Below are 16,277 nucleotides of genomic sequence, written 5' to 3'. Positions count from 1 at the left end.
ATATCGATATTATTTTTAAAAAATCAAATTGCGTTTTCGTCGGACCTCTCGGGTTGTTTCGATTGACTTATTCCGCCCCAATAACATTTATTTCAAAATCTTTTTTTTTTTTTGGGGGGGGGGGGGGAAGTTATTGAAAATTTTTTGCTTCGGAAAAAAAAAGTGGCAGAAAGCAGAAACGGGATTCCATAGTAGGCCTATCTAACACATCTAACACCAACGCGACAAAAAAAAAAATGTAAGAGCCTGAAAATGACAATCTCTTTTAAAATTAAAAATAATTAGGAACATTTTTCATTAACGTAGTATTGTATTACCCATTAACCCGAAATATTGAATAACTTTTGTAATAACCTACATTTTTTTTCCGTATAGCCAAACAAATAAAAACCAGATTAAATTTACAGATATGATTATAGTGGTTACCACCATTTAGCTTATTTTCCGCCCCACTGTCCCCAAAAGGCCCCTATAGGTCCATTAAAAGGATTCTTGATGCATTTATCCGAACTCAGATAAGCTGCAACTTTCTCTAGCCCTCCGATTCTCGCGTGAAATTCTTTCAGATTTGGGAATTCATCAAGTATCCCAGGAATCAATTGAGAGTTATGGTCCAATAACTCATAGACTACAAAGTCAATGTAGGTAATCTTTAAAAAAATTCAATAATTAAAATGTTTTTCATTGGCTGCTTAAGGTCTAAAAAGAAAATTTAACATACATTCTGTCCTGCAAAATATGGATGACTTCCCAGAAAGGTGGAAACTTCCTTCAATTTCACTGGAGCATTTTTAATGTAATCTGGTTTCATCTTCTCCTACAATGATAACAATGTAAGAAGAACCAATCAAATCATAAATAAACATTGAAACTGTTAAAATTACTTACAAAATCATCATGATAGCACAGTGTGGACCACTTAGTGCGCATATCTTCAGCTTCTGCCTCAATCAAGTCCACTCTGATTTGCTCCTCCTCAGTCTTAGCTGCCATGTTATGTTTGCGTCCCAAATACTTCAGAATGGCAAAAGTTTGTGAAAGCTTGACATCTCCATCAATGTAGTAAGGGCACTAATAAAGATATATGGCATTAAACATAATCTCCAATCAAACATTATCTTAATTACATGGCATGTTTAAAGATACGTACATTCGGAAAATCAAGACCAAGGTTAAACTTGTCGTTCAACCACTCGGTACCGTCATAATCGGGAGCCGGTCCAAAATTATAACGCTTGTCTTCATATTCAACCCCGGCATGGGCCAAAAGAAGTCGAATGGGTTGCATGAACTAATTTACAACAAAATTGTCAAACACCATTTGAAAAACAATCAATACATAAGAACAGCACATAAATCCTATTTCATATTTACTCACCCCACGAATATTCCAATAACCAGTTTTGACAGCCATGGTAATTACAGGTAGAGTTGCTGATGTGTGCCTGTGTTGCAGAAGTTCTTTCCCTCGGGAGTGGAACCACTCGAATGACGCAGTTGGAGTTGGACCAGTGCTTCCACTCAGAAAATTGTCTTATAGCCTCCAACGATGCCAGATATAGCCTGTCATAGCCAAACCTGCTATTCAAAATAGCCAAGAAAATAGCCAAAACGATAGCCTAGAAAATACACGAAAAACCGCGAAAAACATCGATACAGATTTTTTATTTTAATCAACTTATTTGGTTTTCTTTGTTTCTTTTGAACTGTTTTCTGGTTTTAAAAATGATATCTACTAATTATAACAAAAATATTAAACATATCCGAATCCGATTCATCTTGGATTGCTGCATTGGTTTTAACCTTTTTTGCTAAATTTATTAGATTTACCGGTATTTCCATTTTCCTAGCAGTTAATCCTTCTTTTTTCAACCGATTATTTGCCTTCAACAACGCACTTACAGATTTGTCATGTAAGGCCAAATCTGTAAGGGAGTTTTTGTGAGTTTCATTTCTTTCATGAAACTAAAAAATCTCTCTGCAGAGGCATTACTAAACGGCAAAGAAAGTAGGAGGGAAAAACATACTTTAAAGTTGGAAATTGTGGCTCCCCATTGGGAAGTTTTGCAGCAAATCCAGCAAATACACGATTCCAATAAAATTCTACATCCATCATGTTTTAGAATGCAAAAGTAGATTGACTAGAATCGATTTCAAAGTAATCAATGGGCATATTGACATGAGATCTCCATTCTTTATCTGCCTCAACAACATTACAATGGTCATTGAGCAAAGGAAAACGTTTGAATAGGGAAGACAAGGATGCAGGACAAAGATTACGAGCATTCTTCGGTTTCACTAGCGGAATAATTTGGAACACATGGTCCTTAAAACTAAAGCGTTTCTGAATTAAAGAAATGGAAGTTATAAAGAATTTCTGGACGGACGCGAAAAAATAATCAATCGGGGTGAAGGAACGTTTAAATTCGGAAATTCCTCACTGAACGCGAGCTAAAAGGCTCGATCATATTTTATACGAATGGGATCACTTGAAGGAGCATTTTTAGAAAGAATCTGAATTTGAAGTTTACTGAGGTACGCAAGTGCATACTTCCTAGCTTTCTCCTCGTCAGTGGCCGTCAGTGACTATCTCTTTGGGGAAAAACTGTTTTTCGGCCTGTTCACTTGCGCCTCTAGTTTGCCGCTCACTAGTTCAGTTCAGGCGTTCTATTCGTTCTCAGCCGCAGTGGCAGCAGCAGTGGAGGCACTGCCAAATGTACACTTTTATTTATTACATTAAATTGGAGACTTTAAGAAAAGAAAAAAATTCATAGTGTTTTCTGTTGCTCTAATTTTTTTGTAAATTAAATTTGAAATTTCCCTTAAAATCGTTGAAATAGCCATAGCATAGCCCATAGCCCGACACCCAAAAAATAGCCAATTTGGCTATAAATAGCCAAAAGTGGCAGCTCTGAGTTGGACAGTTTGCATGCCACCGCCCACCAGGTTGCGTTTTGATATGTGGGATGGGATGGCAAGAAGAAGGGGCGTGTTTTATGTGATCGGATAATGAGGCGATTGATGCGTTCTAGCAACGTGTGGACGAAATGTTAAGTCTTGAGTATTTGAGTTTTCAACGTTCTCACTCTATAATATCTATGACCGTGATATTCAAAAGTAATATCCTGCTCCTGCACAAACACGCAAGTCATCCTGTCTAGTACCTACCCTGCTCGAGTAAAAATACATGGCTGCAACGCTCGGTTTTACGCGTATCGCGCTAACTAATAAAAAAAAAGGCATAATTAATGCAAAGGAAAAATTTAGATTTAACCAAAAACGACAGATTTTTATTTAGAAACAATAATTAAGAATCAATTTTTTTTAAACAATGTATATTGTTCATTAACAAGGAATGTTGGATAACTTTGTAATACAAATTTATCTAGTGAAGTTTAACATATAAGCAAATTCAAAAATGAATAGCGAAATGTAATATGTATTTTGCTTATTTTCCACCCCACAGAGCGCTAGGTCCAAAGAAAGGATACTTGATGAATTTATCCGAACTAAGATAGGCCGCGACTTTCTCTAGCCCTCCGATTCTCGCCTGAAATTCTTTCAGATTGGGAAATTCATCAAGTAACTCAGGAATCAATTGAGAGTTCTGGTCCAACAACTCATAGATTACAAAGTCAATGTAAGTAACCTTTAAAAAAAATTAATGATAAAAAAAATAAACTTTTTAAGCATTGGGTACTAGAGAAAATTTCACCATACATTCTGTCCTGCAAAATATTAATGACTTCCCAGAAAGGTGGAAACTTCTTTTAACTTCACTGCAACATTTTTATTGTAATCTTGTTTCTTCTTTTCCTACAATAATAATAAGACGAGTAAGGCATAGGCCAAAAGAAGTCGAATGGGTTGCATGAACTAATTATTCACACACAAAAAAACACAGTTTGTAAAACGATTTATATAAGAACAGTTGAATGATTTTGAATTGGCTTACCCCACGAATATTCCAATAACCAGTTTTAACAGTCATGGTAAAGTCAGGTAGTGTTGTTGTGTTGCAGAAGCTCTTCTATCTAGGGTCGATTCACTCGAATGACGCAGTAAACCTGTTTGCGGTTAAGTATTTAAAGATTTCGAGTTGAGGGATGGGAAGGGGCATATATGTGAACGGATGAAGTGGTTTATGCATTTTTCCAACGTGTGGAGGAATTGTATGATTTTTATTCAAATTTCTTGGATATTTAAGTTTTCAACGTTCTAATACCTAAAACCGCGATATTCACAATTGTTTCCTGCATGACAAACGCGCAAATCACCCTGCGGCCAGCGCAAGTCAATTGGATCTAAGCACGCTCTGTCTGGCTCCGTTTTAAAAAGCAACGCGCGACAAAAAAGAAATTCAAAAAGGGCTGGAAAATTACCTTTTGTTATAAACAATAATAAATAATATTTTTCATTAACGTTGTATTACTCAACAAGGAATGTTGAACAAGTTTTGTTATACTTTATCGAGTAAATGTTAACAAAAAAAAACAAGATAAAGTTAACAGATGATAGTGGTTATAGATAAAAATGTGGCTTATTTTCCACCCCACTGAGCGCTAGGTCCATTAAAAGGATACTTGATGAATTTATCCGAACTCAGATAAGCTGCAACTTTCTCTAGCCCTCCGATTCTCGCTTGATATTCTTTCAAATTAGGAAATTCAACAAGCAACCCAGGAATCAATTGAGAGTTCTGGTCCAATAACTCATAGATTACAAAATCAATGTAGGTAATCTTTAAAAAAATTCAATAATTAAAATGTTTTTCATTGGCTGCTTAAGGTCTAAAAAGAAAATTTCACCATACATTCTGTCCTGCAAAATATGGATGACTTCCCAGAAAGGTGGAAACTTCTTTCAACTTCACTGCAACATTTTTAATGTAATCTGGTTTCATCTTCTCCTACAATAAAAAGAAGAAACATTAAATTCATACATAAAATATTGCAATGTTTCAAATTGTACTTACAAAATCGGCATTATAGCACAGTGTGGACCACCTTATACGCATATCGATGGCTTCTGCCTCTATCAAGTCCACGTACTCTAATTTGCTCCTCCTCAGTCTTGGCTACCAAATTATGCTTGCGGCCCAAATATTTCAGAATGGCAAAAGTTTGTGAAAGCTTCACATCTCCATCAATGTAGTAAGGGCACTAAAGAAATATGGAATTAAAACTCATCTTTAATCATCATCTTTATTACATAGCATGTTTAAAGATACGTACATTTGGAAAATCCAGACCAAGGTTAAACTTGTCGTTCAACCACTCACTCCTGTCATAATCGGGAGCCGGTCCAATACTATAACGCTTGTCCTCATACTCAACCCCAGCATAGGCCAAAAGAAGTCGAATGGGTTGCATGTACTAATTATTCACACCGAAATTTTTTAATATAGTTTGGAAAACGATTTATATAGGAACAGTTCAATGTTATTGACTCACCCCACGAAGATTCCAATAACCAGTTTTGACAGCCATGGTAGTTCAGGTATAATTGCTGTACTGCAGAAGTTCTTCTCTCAGGTGTCGAATCACTCAAATGACGCAGTAAACCTGTTTGCGCTTAGTTATTTATAGATTACGAGTTGAGGGATGGGAAATTGGGAAGGGGCATATACATATGCGAACGGATAAGACGATAGATGCGTATTTCCAACGTTTGGACAAAATATAAATGATTCGATCTTATCCGGAATTCTTAAACATTCAAGTTTTCAATGTTAAAATACCTTATACCGTACCCCGTACCTGCATAACAAACTCATCACCCAGCGGCCTGCGGAAGTCAAACTACACGACTAAGAGCTTGCAATACTCTTGTCTGGCTCCGTTTATCGCGCGAACCAAAAGGACAAATAAGCTGTAAAAATAACAATCTTTTTAAATACCAGTAATAATTTAAAATAACATTCTTGGTTAACGTTGTATTGCCCATTAACAAGGAATGTTGAATAACTTTTGTTATACTTTATCTAGTAAAGGACTAACAAAAAAACAAGATTAAATTCACAGATGATAATGGTTGCACCACAGATAAAACTTTTGCTTATTTTCCGCCCCACTGAGCCATAGGTCCATTGAAAGGATATTTGATGCATTTATCCGAACTCAGATAAGCCGCGACTTTCTCTAGCCCTCCGATTCTCGCGTGAAATTCTTTCAGATTGGGGAATTCATCAAGTAGCCCAGGAATCAATTGAGAGTTCTGGTCCAACAACTCATAGATGACAAAGTCAATGTGGGTAATCTTTAAAACAATAAAATAATTTAAAATGTTACAATGGCAACTAAGGTTTTAAAGAAAACTTCACCATACATTCTGTCCTGCAAAATATGGATGACTACCCAGAAAGGTAGAAACTTCCTTCAACTTCACTGGAGCATTTTTAATGTAATCTGGTTTCATGTTTTCCTAGAAAGATAAGAAGAAGAAATAATCAAGCTATACATAAAATATTGAAAAGTCAAAATTACTTACAAAATCAGCATTGTAACACAGTGTGGACCACTTTGTACGCATGTCAATGGCTTCTGCCTCCATCAAGTCCACTCTAATTTGCTCCTCCTCAGTCTTGGCTGCCAAGTTATGTTTGCGGCCCAAATATTTCAGAATGGCAAAAGTTTGTGAAATCTTGACATCTCCATCAACATAATAAGGGCACTAAAGATACATGGCATTAAATGTCATCTTCAGCACTCATCATGTTCATCATTACATAGTGTAGTAAAGTTACTTACATTCGGGAAATCCAGACCAAGGTTAAACTTGTCGTTCAACCACTCACTCCTGTCATAGTCGGGAGCCGGTCCAACATTATAACGCTTGTCCTCATACTCAACACCGGCATAGGCCAAAAGTAGTCGAATGGGTTGCATGTACTGAAAATTCCCATCAAAAGTGTTGCAAGTGTTATACACAGTTTGGAAAAAGCAAGAATAGTTTGATTGTTCTTTTCTTAACTTACCCCACGAATATTCCAATAACCAGTTTTGACAGCCATTGTAAATCAGGTGGAGTTGCTGAGTTGCAGAAGTTCTTCTCTTAGGTGTCGAATCACTCGAATGACGTAGGCAACCTGGTTGTGTCTAGGTATTTATAGGTTTCGAGTTTAGGGATGGGAAGGGGCGTATAGATGAGAACGACTGTTGCATTTTCCAACGCAAGTTTAACGAAATATTCTGAATGATTCTTACATAATTATATTTTGTATGACAAACGCGCAAGTCATCCTTTATTGTTTGTTGCTATGGTTCAATCAACAGTTACGGTACTAAATTGTGATTTTTAGAGATAGGTTATCTGCGTGTTTATTATTGAGATTGCTATCATAAATAAACAAAAAACATTCTAGATTGTTCCATTCAATCCTGTTATCATATTATCTCGAATCTAAGAGTTTTTTTGAACCGTATGTTTTAAAATTTGTATTGGTTTCAATCAAGCAAATTTTCCTTCACGTTGTCATGCTGATTTCGTGTTCTTCGCCCAGAGCTTTGTGCAGACACATTCTAGCGCCATCAGTCTTCGCGGGAGAATTTGATTTATTTGAATGTCGTTATTTTTTTTTTGTTTATTCAAGGCCTGAACATTGACCAAGGCTTAAGTTACATGTTTCTGTTATATCCTAATAGTTATTAATATGGCCTACACACTAATGATTCTAATAAATCATGTTTTAAGATTGTAATCACATCCGGTTCCTGGCAATGTCGATGACACGACGATACGGCTCATTGCAATAAAGGTTTCTGACAAGGTTGTTTAAAAAAAAAAAAATGCTGGTTCCTCTTATTCTCGTATCATGCGACATAAAAAATAGTCTGTGTTTTTAATTTGATTACTGCAATCCGTGATAACCTCAAGGTTGGACATCCATATAATGACAACCGTGATTATTTGATTACCCCACACGTGAATGTGTGTGGTTTAAAAAAAAACTTTCGTTTTCAATCAATTCAAAGGTAGAAAATGACACCGCGCCCCAAAAGAATGGAACTTGATTCTCTCTTTTTTTACTTATTAAAAAAGAAAATACGAGCACCAGCTGTTTTGTTTTATAAACATTTATTTGAGTGGGCACAACGATATATACTTTCTTACAGCTTGGACAATACATTTCGCAAGCCTACATACATGTTTTAATTTGTTCAATCAAATTTCGATTGTGTACCAATCACTGAATATATTCTATCAAAGTATATAACTAAAAGATATAAAGAGAAAATACCACTGTGTACCATTGTTTTTGAAAATCCGACCTGCAGGGTGTTTAGTTATTCACTCGTTGTCGTCTATTTAAACAAAGCAAAGGTATTATTATGAGAAAGAATGATGAAGTTCTTCTAATTATACAGTACATACCTCCTGGAAATGTCGGAGAAGGGAAAGTCTGGCCGGATGCTGCGAAAGAGCATTGGGCGATCGCGACGTCTTTCGGCGTATCCAGTGACCATGTGGGCGTGATCGAATGTGTTGAAGAACAGTGGAGAGTCGATGGCACGCGCCGCAGCCTCCTGGTAATTGAACCATATGCGTCAACAAACATTCCCATAAGATTTCATTTTAATGTCGGTTGAGCAGTACTTTTCCTCGTCTGGTAAGAAGAAAGTTAAAAACTAACGACTGGAAAGTGTGGACCATACCTCTGTGCCAACAAATGGATCACGGGCCTGTGCAACACGAAGCACTTCTCGGGAATCTTGACGCGACGGACGAGTTGCAGCTTCGAAATCTTCGGCATCAGTAGTAGGAATAAAATCTGTATTATCGTCAGCCAGGAAACCGAATTTCTTGTTGGAACCTTGATGATAATCAAATTTGGAATCAGTTAGCGGAAATCTAAAAACATTTTCCAATGATACAAAAAAAAAATAAGATCGTGCTGGCCGATTCTGCGAAACACAAACAGCCGCAAGACACCTTCCTACGACCTTGACGGCAGAGGTGAAATCACCTGAGCGTGGCTTCCGCCTTTTTTGTTTGGACACGCAAGGTTATATAATATTTTGTGAAAAACACTCACGCTATTCCCAAAATACGTACCGATTTTCCCGAACGGATGTTTGAAAATCGAGTCGATTTTGTCTAGCGAAGATTCCAATTCTTTGATGGCATTACCGGGGGTTAATTTGTTATGATTATCACTTGTGAATTGCGCTGGATGCCGCTTTTCGACGCGCGGAGTGGGGGCGCCAAAAGCGCATCCGAAAATCACCAACAATGCGATCGTCTAACCAAATCAAATAGAATCAATGATCAATACATCCAATAAATATTTAAATGAATGACTAGTTACCTTAAACATGATCTCTGCGCGAGTGTGGTGATTGAACGTGAGAGACGGAAGAGGAGCGAGCGACTACTGATGGTATCGGAGCCCGAACACGATGACTTTAGTGCTCTCCTCGGACACGGGCTACAGGAGAACAGCGTGCAACGCAGAGGCGTGGTTTCAATTGCAATAATACTGCGGGACTGGATAAAGGTAAACGCCTCGAGCGAGTTGAGACCTACAGCCCGTGCAACTGGGAGACCGCTATAACAGTGCTGTTTCCAGATTTTTGATAGTATGCTCGACACTAATTGTTAGCGGAATAGAGGAGGAACTAGAGCAATAAGTTTAGCGCCCAGCTTCGTCATTAAAGTAGCAGTAGAAAGTGACAGCCAGCCGGTGTGTCACTTAGTCCCAGTGTAATTAACAAGCAATTTCTACGCTGCCAATGGCACTTTGAAACCTGCTGGGATAAAGACGCTTGAGCTATACATACATCGCCAGATTGAACAATTTCCAGCCGTGATAAATCTTACAAAAGAAGGAACGGAGAACAATTCAGACAAAATTCCGAAAAATTTAATTGTTAAATTTTCCCTTCTATTGAGGAAACGCGCGATGTCAGTAACCGACTTTCTATTAATAAAGCGTGACAATTTTGGGGGAAGAGGGAAAATAATCGCAGTTGACAGTTAAGTGTGAAAGATTCCTGAGCGCTTTTACCAATTTGATACAATAGACCCACCTTCAAATTGAAAGGTAAAAAGTGAGCGTACTAATGCTTAAAGACCACAATCTCGACTCGGCAATCGAGAACCAAATCGCTTCTAAACACTCTAGAGAATACGAAACGAAAAAAGAAAAGTGAAAGGTGGTAGTTTTCAACACTAATTTTCTCACTAGCCAAGTCAAAGAACCATCATGCGTGTCAAGCCTCTCCCACATAGCGGCTCATTAACACTGGCAGCAAATTTGATTATAAGATCAACGAAGAATATAATCGATAAATTGCAAAAGAAAGGAATTTTACATATAATAAAGCGCAATGAGCGAATCCAACAGTACACGATGTGGCCAAAGAGGGGGAAACTTTAACCGCGCTACATTATATTTAAGCTTTCTATTGAAGAAAAACGGCAAAAAACAGAACCCGCTAACTTGCGAGACTCTGTGAAGCAATACGAGAAAACAGGCCACCACCACCGAGTTACCAAAATGTATCGCAACACTCGCAGTTATTTGCTGGTCATTGCAGGGATAACTGTAACAGCTGCTGCAAACGATCGGGAAAGAATATCAAGCGACAAAATCTAGGACTCGGTTCAGGTTAGGTTAGGTTCACTTGCGACATCCCTTTACCGAAACTCACAAATGATCACGTCCGCTTGCCACAGACATGACCCCCATGGATCACTGATGCTGTGACACGCTGTGGTGTAATCAGCATCATGTATTGACCCCAATATTCTAAAATTTACTATCGACATGTATACATCGATAACGGTGGATTTAAACTAACAGTGCCACTGTCCGAGTCGCAATTTCGCAATTCTAAAAACTGGAAGAAACTTCATTATCTTTTAAAGGGAAAATTTCACTCAAGCGATCAATCGATGGTTCCACAAAAATAATGATTATGCAATAAATCTTTACGTAGAACTTTCATGGTTTCGATGACTTTCAACTGCGGTTCAACCTCTCTATTTGCATTGGCACTTTTACCTATCGCTATCAACGAAATAGGATGGAGTAACCTTGAATGCCATTTTCCTAAAAATGAAATGAGTTACGGTTGATGGCAGATGAACAATGACAGAGAGAAACATGTTTTCTCTGTCATTATTTATTATTAACGACAGATAGCAATAAAATGTCTTTCTGCAACATAAGAATCAAGACCAGGAAACACCTTGCAAATGAATCATTGGTAATGATTTCACTTGGCTAGAATCGACATTTTTGTGATATCTGATTTTACTCTTCCATCTTAAGCTTTAACGTTGGAAAACTTAACATGAAGAACACTGTGCATCAATTCATCTGGTTATATTGGCTGAATCCCATCACAGGAAGGCACTGCTGTACATTTGCCAACAATGGTCATATAGACAATGGTCAAAACATGGATAATTTGGATGATTTAGTCGACAATACCAGTAAAGTTAGGGAACGTAAACGTTGGTGACTAATGATCGTCCGAAACGCTGCGCCAGCATCTCGTCCATGTCCAAAACAGGTTTATCATTTTCATCCTGCTCTTCTTGGCCCAGCAGACTTTCATGAAGAGGATCTTTAAGTCCATGTTGTTGCTTTTGATTTCTTCTGCACCTTTTCAAGGACTGCAATAGGATGTATGAAATACAGCCAAAAACAACTAAAGATAAGATGACCACCAAGGCAGGTGAATACCTATTAATATAAGAAAGACACAATCATAAAAGTGGAACATGTAATAACGAATACAAAAATGTATGTAAATTACTCTATTCCTCCCAGCAGATGTTCAAACACCGTATTTTGCTCTACAATGACTATGGTGTTGTTTTTCTTAGTCAGTGTGACACTGCTGCTGCTATGAACAACAGATTCAATGTGCTCGGCTAAATCTGTCAGAGGCCTGCATAATGTGTCACGATCAAATTCACATTTAGCCACAGTCAAATGATCTTCAGGGCAGGGTGAGCAGGGGAGACAGCGCCCAGTTTGTGGATCTTTGAAAGCCACCCATTGTTCACAGAAATCTGACAATGATCCTTCCACTTTCACTAGTTGTGAAGATGTGGTTGTTGCAATAACTGGTACACCAAATAAGATGGAAGAAATCAGAATATAAAGAAACTGAAGATATAATCCACTAATAGAGCACAAGGGGTACAATATTGACATGATGTCAATCATTCATCGGTAGACAAGTCGTGATAACAACAATTTTTCTAATTGGACTTCTAGCAAAAACACACAAGGATAAGAAGGTAGGTAAGGAGGTCAAATTAGTATTCCTTGAACGCCACCTGGTGGCGATAACAAGTTTGAATCGACATTTAATCTTTCACAAAGAAATTAAGCAATTATATGCTTTACGAAGGTATAAGATTTAAGATTTATTGAAAAATAATGTATGTGTATGTATGTAACTTAATTTGGAATCAACAAAAAACAAAAACTATCAAGGGAAATATCAGAAATCAATAGATAGGCCGCTTGGCCTTTAGCATCGAATCAGCTTCTGGTTGCTGGCTAGCAGAAGACGCCCCAATTTAAATCATGACGTGTGAACAGTGAAGAGTTAAAAAGTATAGTTTGCTCTGATTTAATTTTGAATTGTAAAATAAAATAGTTTTTCTAAAATCTTCCCAATTGAAAAATAGTCATTATCATCATCTTTTCTTAATTTAAAAAAGAAATGAAAAACGGATCTGCAAAAACTAAGAATGCTAAAAAAGCGGCGAAAGAAGCTAACAAGAAATCCAGTGATGCTGGTGGTATCAGCACGCGAAATGCAATCGGAATTCTAGTCATTATATTCATTTTTTCGATTCTATCGCTTATTTGTGTATACAGTTGTTTTCCTGAAGTAGAAGAATCAGAAAAGCAATACATGAAGTTGCCCAGAGATATTGAGGATGCAAAACATCTTGGTGTAGTTCTGTCTCGTTTCAAGGACAAATACTTTGTGGAAGTTCTTGGTGGAGTCTTTATCACCTACATTTTGTAAGATTCAATTTTGAAATTATGCATTGTGTCTCTCTTTAAATCCATTGTCTCTTTCCAGTTTGCAGACATTCGCTATTCCTGGATCAATTTTCTTGTCCATTTTGTCTGGATATTTGTTTCCCTTTTATTTAGCTTTGACTCTAGTCTGTTTCTGCTCTGCCACTGGTGCAACCTTGTGTTACCTACTCTCTTACTTGGTGGGAACAAAGCTTGTTAACCGATTTGCCAAAGAGAGAGCCCAAGCATGGGCCAAGAAGGTGAACACTGCCTCACCACATTTATATGCTATCTGACTAAAGCAATTTTTTAATTATCAACATCAGGTCAATGAACACAGGAACAACCTTCTCAACTACATTATCTTTCTACGAATTACCCCTTTCTTGCCAAATTGGTTTATCAATATAACTTCTCCGGTAATTGGTGTCCCCATGGGTCCGTTCTTTTTCGGAACATTTCTCGGTAATTGCATATCTTTTGTCGAAGAAACTATTGAACATTTAATGAATTTTCTATTTTCCAATCAAGGTGTCGCACCTCCATCCTTTGTTGCAATTCAAGCTGGAACGACGCTGAATCAATTGACTTCCTCTAGCGACACGGTGTCCCTCAATTCCATTTTAATTCTTGCGGCTTTCGCCGTCATCTCTATGCTACCGGTGGTATTCAAACAACGACTTCAAAAGAAGTTTAGCTGAAACATTGCCATCGCAATGTTACTCGTACCATACTAAGACGTAATTTTAAGTTTTGTCAACAAGCTTCTGTTTCTTGACAGAGGATTCCATTTCCGAACAATGTGGCTCTGAATTGTGTATTAATAAAATGAACCGACATATGTTATACTAATTTCATCCTCATAGCGATTTGCCGAAGTAGAAATCGGATTCCAAAACTGCCAGTTGTAGTACACTATAAAATAAAAATGTAAAACATTTTAGTTGTAATAAAAACAGCCATGGTCACGATTTAAAAGCCTTACAAATATCTCCGGCATTTAACATAACTTCCATCTGAGGGCACACAGCTGCACAGGACACGATAGGAATCAAACGAATAATCCTGGAACCGCTACTCTGCGAGAGCCAAACGTTCGCAAATTCTGTTCTGGGCTTCAAAATAAACGACAAAACATGTTGTAGTTTATATTAGAAATAAAATGATGTTTTGTTTGTGTACCATCTTATTAGAATTGTGCGATTGCACTCCTTCGATGAATAAGTGCTTATGAAGCGCTACTTCGGTATCCAAAGGAATAAATGGTGGTCGATTATACAAACGACGAAAGAGTCGAGCAGAACCAACACGATTGATTTTCCTATTTTGTAAAAAATGCTCAAAACAATAAAAATGAAATCGAATTAAAATAAATCAAGTACCAGTATGCTCGAAAGTCCTTCTGTAAGAGGTTCGATGGCTGTTCTAAAAAGTTGCTTAAATTTGAGAATTGATTCGACTTGAAACCGCCAATTCCCTGCAAAAGTTGTTTACCGTTCCTTGCATAGATTTGCTTAATATCTTCCAAGGTTACTTTGACGCCAGCGCCCTATTACGAAAGCGTCAATATGTTTCCATTGCCATTGCGCACCACGAATACTAAGAAACTATACCTTCATCAGGATGGGTATGCCAGAATTATAATAACCAGATTTGAATTCGTCGACCAACACATTTCTCTGTTCGACAGCAGTTACTTGACTGCAAGGCCAACAGTCAGCAGTACTCTTCCCGTAGCCATACCACGGATTAGAGATTAAGCAAGTTTCTTCGTGCAGGTCTAAATAGAATGAAAGGATAAGAAAGTTCAAAATTCTAAAATGTTACAATGATTTACCAGTTAGAAATGGGTAGGATTTAATCAATGGCAGTGTTGCAAAGCGAAGCAGCCTCATGGAGGGATAAATATAGTCTTGAACATTTTTGAGAAACCACTTTTGTAATGGCTTGTGGAAGAGAGAAGTAGTATAAATTGCAATCAGTATGACGAAGAAATAGAACAAAAACTTTAATGCTGACAGGGAGATTTGGAGTGCTGTTCCAGACAGCAGCAAAATGGAGTCAGCCAGGTGATTACTCTCCTGACTGACTCCCTTCACGTTTTTTTGGTCCTCTTCAGTTTGTGGATTTTGGGGATCTGTTAGCTGAACGGAGAGAACCATTGGCTCTTCGTCTTGTGAAGGACTATTGCTATCCTCCAGCCAATCTTCGTCTTCATCTTGAAGCATTGCCATCAACTGGTCAGAGCTGACAGAAACAGTGTTGGTGGTAGGCTCTGCAGATGCCTGTGGTTCATGTACACCATTCATCGCAGAAGGGTGACCATTGACTTCAAGGGCATGGCCATTTGGCACTTGGCTGGCCTGACTCCTCTGCTTCACATCATTCATGACCTGTCTAAACATATCTGTAAAATTGGAACTGAGATCGGCGAAGGCTGAATCGGTAGCCGTGTCCCAAATATCAGCTACTTCACTCTTGTACCAATCGAGAATGTCGTTCTCAGACACGTCTTCATCGTCGGAATCCATCATCTGTGACGCAAAAAATGTTGACAATTGACAATTTTAACAGAGTTTTTCGTTTGAAATTCAAGACAACTTACACGATCCTTCGTGGACGACCATCGACAACTATTCGAACATTTCAAACAACAAAGAAGGCAAACATGCCTTTGTGCAATCAGCAATGTATTTGACTTGGAGCGGCGTTGGCTAGAGACGTCTGTCAAAACTGTCAGATCAGCAGCGACACGGCGGCTATTCGACACACTATTTCTATTCGGCGGGAAATCAAATCCTCTCCAACAAAACAATGCACCGTCTAGACGGCGAGTCTGGAAACAAACTTCGACACAACGAACAAACTGGATAATCAGTGCAGCGATCAAAAGTCTTCTTTAATAAAAAAAAGCCTGCCTTCCTTCAGCTGGCGATGATTTGAAATTCTCTTCACAATTTTCAAACTCGAGCACGTACTGACAGTACGTACCATTGTGCGTCGACCTCGCACGATATAAATTCAAGTAGCACTCTCTCGCCAGATTATGCGTCCTTTTACCAAATGCATAGAACATGCAGTCGGCGAACAGAGTCTCAATTTTGTTTTTCGAACAACTTATGCTATGGCGTTTCCTTTCCAACTCTGACGTTTTTCAAATAGTCGACCCTGTTTTGATTAGACATTCTGTGATAAGAATGAATTGAAAATCGATTCAATTTAAGCATCAAGTGCCAACGAAAAAGTAAAGGGATCAAAATTGTAGTCTGATTTTGTTAATTTT

The 16,277-nt window shown here is 37.9% G+C and overlaps 6 protein-coding genes across 11 annotated transcripts; 1 reads left to right on the top strand and 5 right to left on the bottom strand.

Annotated features, from left to right (window-relative positions):
• Positions 1 to 290: 290 nt before the first annotated feature.
• LOC124315549 (glutathione S-transferase Mu 2-like) lies at positions 291 to 7,129 on the bottom strand. Of its 5 annotated transcripts, none has more exons than XM_046781300.1 (6): positions 6,977 to 7,129; positions 6,750 to 6,890; positions 6,490 to 6,672; positions 6,328 to 6,423; positions 4,557 to 4,741; positions 291 to 452 (listed from the first exon to the last, which is right to left on the bottom strand). In XM_046781300.1, exons 1-6 carry the CDS (start codon positions 7,010 to 7,012, stop codon positions 314 to 316), a joined length of 780 nt encoding a protein of 259 aa, XP_046637256.1. In that variant the 5' UTR covers positions 7,013 to 7,129; the 3' UTR covers positions 291 to 313. The 5 variants fall into 5 exon arrangements, with proteins under 5 accessions (XP_046637256.1, XP_046637257.1, XP_046637259.1 ...); XM_046781301.1 differs by lacking the exon at positions 6,328 to 6,423 and adding an exon at positions 4,814 to 4,909; XM_046781303.1 differs by lacking the exons at positions 291 to 452; positions 4,557 to 4,741 and adding an exon at positions 3,269 to 3,649.
• Positions 369 to 4,086, bottom strand: LOC124315580 (glutathione S-transferase Mu 1-like). 2 transcript variants are annotated; one of them, XM_046781353.1, is made up of 5 exons: positions 3,956 to 4,086; positions 1,151 to 1,291; positions 889 to 1,071; positions 722 to 817; positions 369 to 650 (listed from the first exon to the last, which is right to left on the bottom strand). In XM_046781353.1, exons 1-5 carry the CDS (start codon positions 3,989 to 3,991, stop codon positions 438 to 440), a joined length of 669 nt encoding a protein of 222 aa, XP_046637309.1. In that variant the 5' UTR covers positions 3,992 to 4,086; the 3' UTR covers positions 369 to 437. The 2 variants fall into 2 exon arrangements, with proteins under 2 accessions (XP_046637309.1, XP_046637308.1); XM_046781352.1 differs by lacking the exon at positions 3,956 to 4,086 and adding an exon at positions 1,379 to 1,497.
• Positions 7,130 to 8,059: 930 nt separating the features above from the next.
• On the bottom strand, positions 8,060 to 10,640 carry LOC124315630. The gene is made up of 5 exons (XM_046781419.1): positions 9,308 to 10,640; positions 9,055 to 9,241; positions 8,655 to 8,812; positions 8,374 to 8,525; positions 8,060 to 8,303 (listed from the first exon to the last, which is right to left on the bottom strand). The coding sequence occupies exons 1-5, from the start codon at positions 9,314 to 9,316 to the stop codon at positions 8,282 to 8,284; spliced, it is 528 nt and encodes a 175-aa protein (XP_046637375.1). The 5' UTR covers positions 9,317 to 10,640; the 3' UTR covers positions 8,060 to 8,281.
• Positions 10,641 to 11,313: 673 nt separating this feature from the next.
• LOC124315584 lies at positions 11,314 to 12,285 on the bottom strand. Its single transcript, XM_046781358.1, has 2 exons — positions 11,766 to 12,285; positions 11,314 to 11,692 (listed from the first exon to the last, which is right to left on the bottom strand). The coding sequence occupies exons 1-2, from the start codon at positions 12,179 to 12,181 to the stop codon at positions 11,446 to 11,448; spliced, it is 663 nt and encodes a 220-aa protein (XP_046637314.1). The 5' UTR covers positions 12,182 to 12,285; the 3' UTR covers positions 11,314 to 11,445.
• A 223-nt stretch (positions 12,286 to 12,508) lies between these two features.
• Positions 12,509 to 13,963, top strand: LOC124315543 (transmembrane protein 41B-like). The gene is made up of 4 exons (XM_046781292.1): positions 12,509 to 12,994; positions 13,056 to 13,254; positions 13,321 to 13,459; positions 13,526 to 13,963. Exons 1-4 carry the CDS (start codon positions 12,687 to 12,689, stop codon positions 13,693 to 13,695), a joined length of 816 nt encoding a protein of 271 aa, XP_046637248.1. The 5' UTR covers positions 12,509 to 12,686; the 3' UTR covers positions 13,696 to 13,963.
• Positions 13,796 to 15,873, bottom strand: LOC124315420. The gene is made up of 7 exons (XM_046781090.1): positions 15,600 to 15,873; positions 14,832 to 15,528; positions 14,608 to 14,774; positions 14,377 to 14,543; positions 14,177 to 14,315; positions 13,980 to 14,109; positions 13,796 to 13,909 (listed from the first exon to the last, which is right to left on the bottom strand). Exons 2-7 carry the CDS (start codon positions 15,526 to 15,528, stop codon positions 13,815 to 13,817), a joined length of 1,395 nt encoding a protein of 464 aa, XP_046637046.1. The 5' UTR covers positions 15,600 to 15,873; the 3' UTR covers positions 13,796 to 13,814.
• Between the last annotated feature and the right edge of the window lie 404 nt (positions 15,874 to 16,277).

This window comes from Daphnia pulicaria, chromosome 11, assembly GCF_021234035.1.
Source record: "Daphnia pulicaria isolate SC F1-1A chromosome 11, SC_F0-13Bv2, whole genome shotgun sequence".
NCBI classification, from domain to species: domain Eukaryota; kingdom Metazoa; phylum Arthropoda; class Branchiopoda; order Diplostraca; family Daphniidae; genus Daphnia; species Daphnia pulicaria.
The sequence above is the reverse complement of the archived record's forward strand: the minus strand, read 5'-3'. Positions and strand labels throughout refer to the sequence as shown.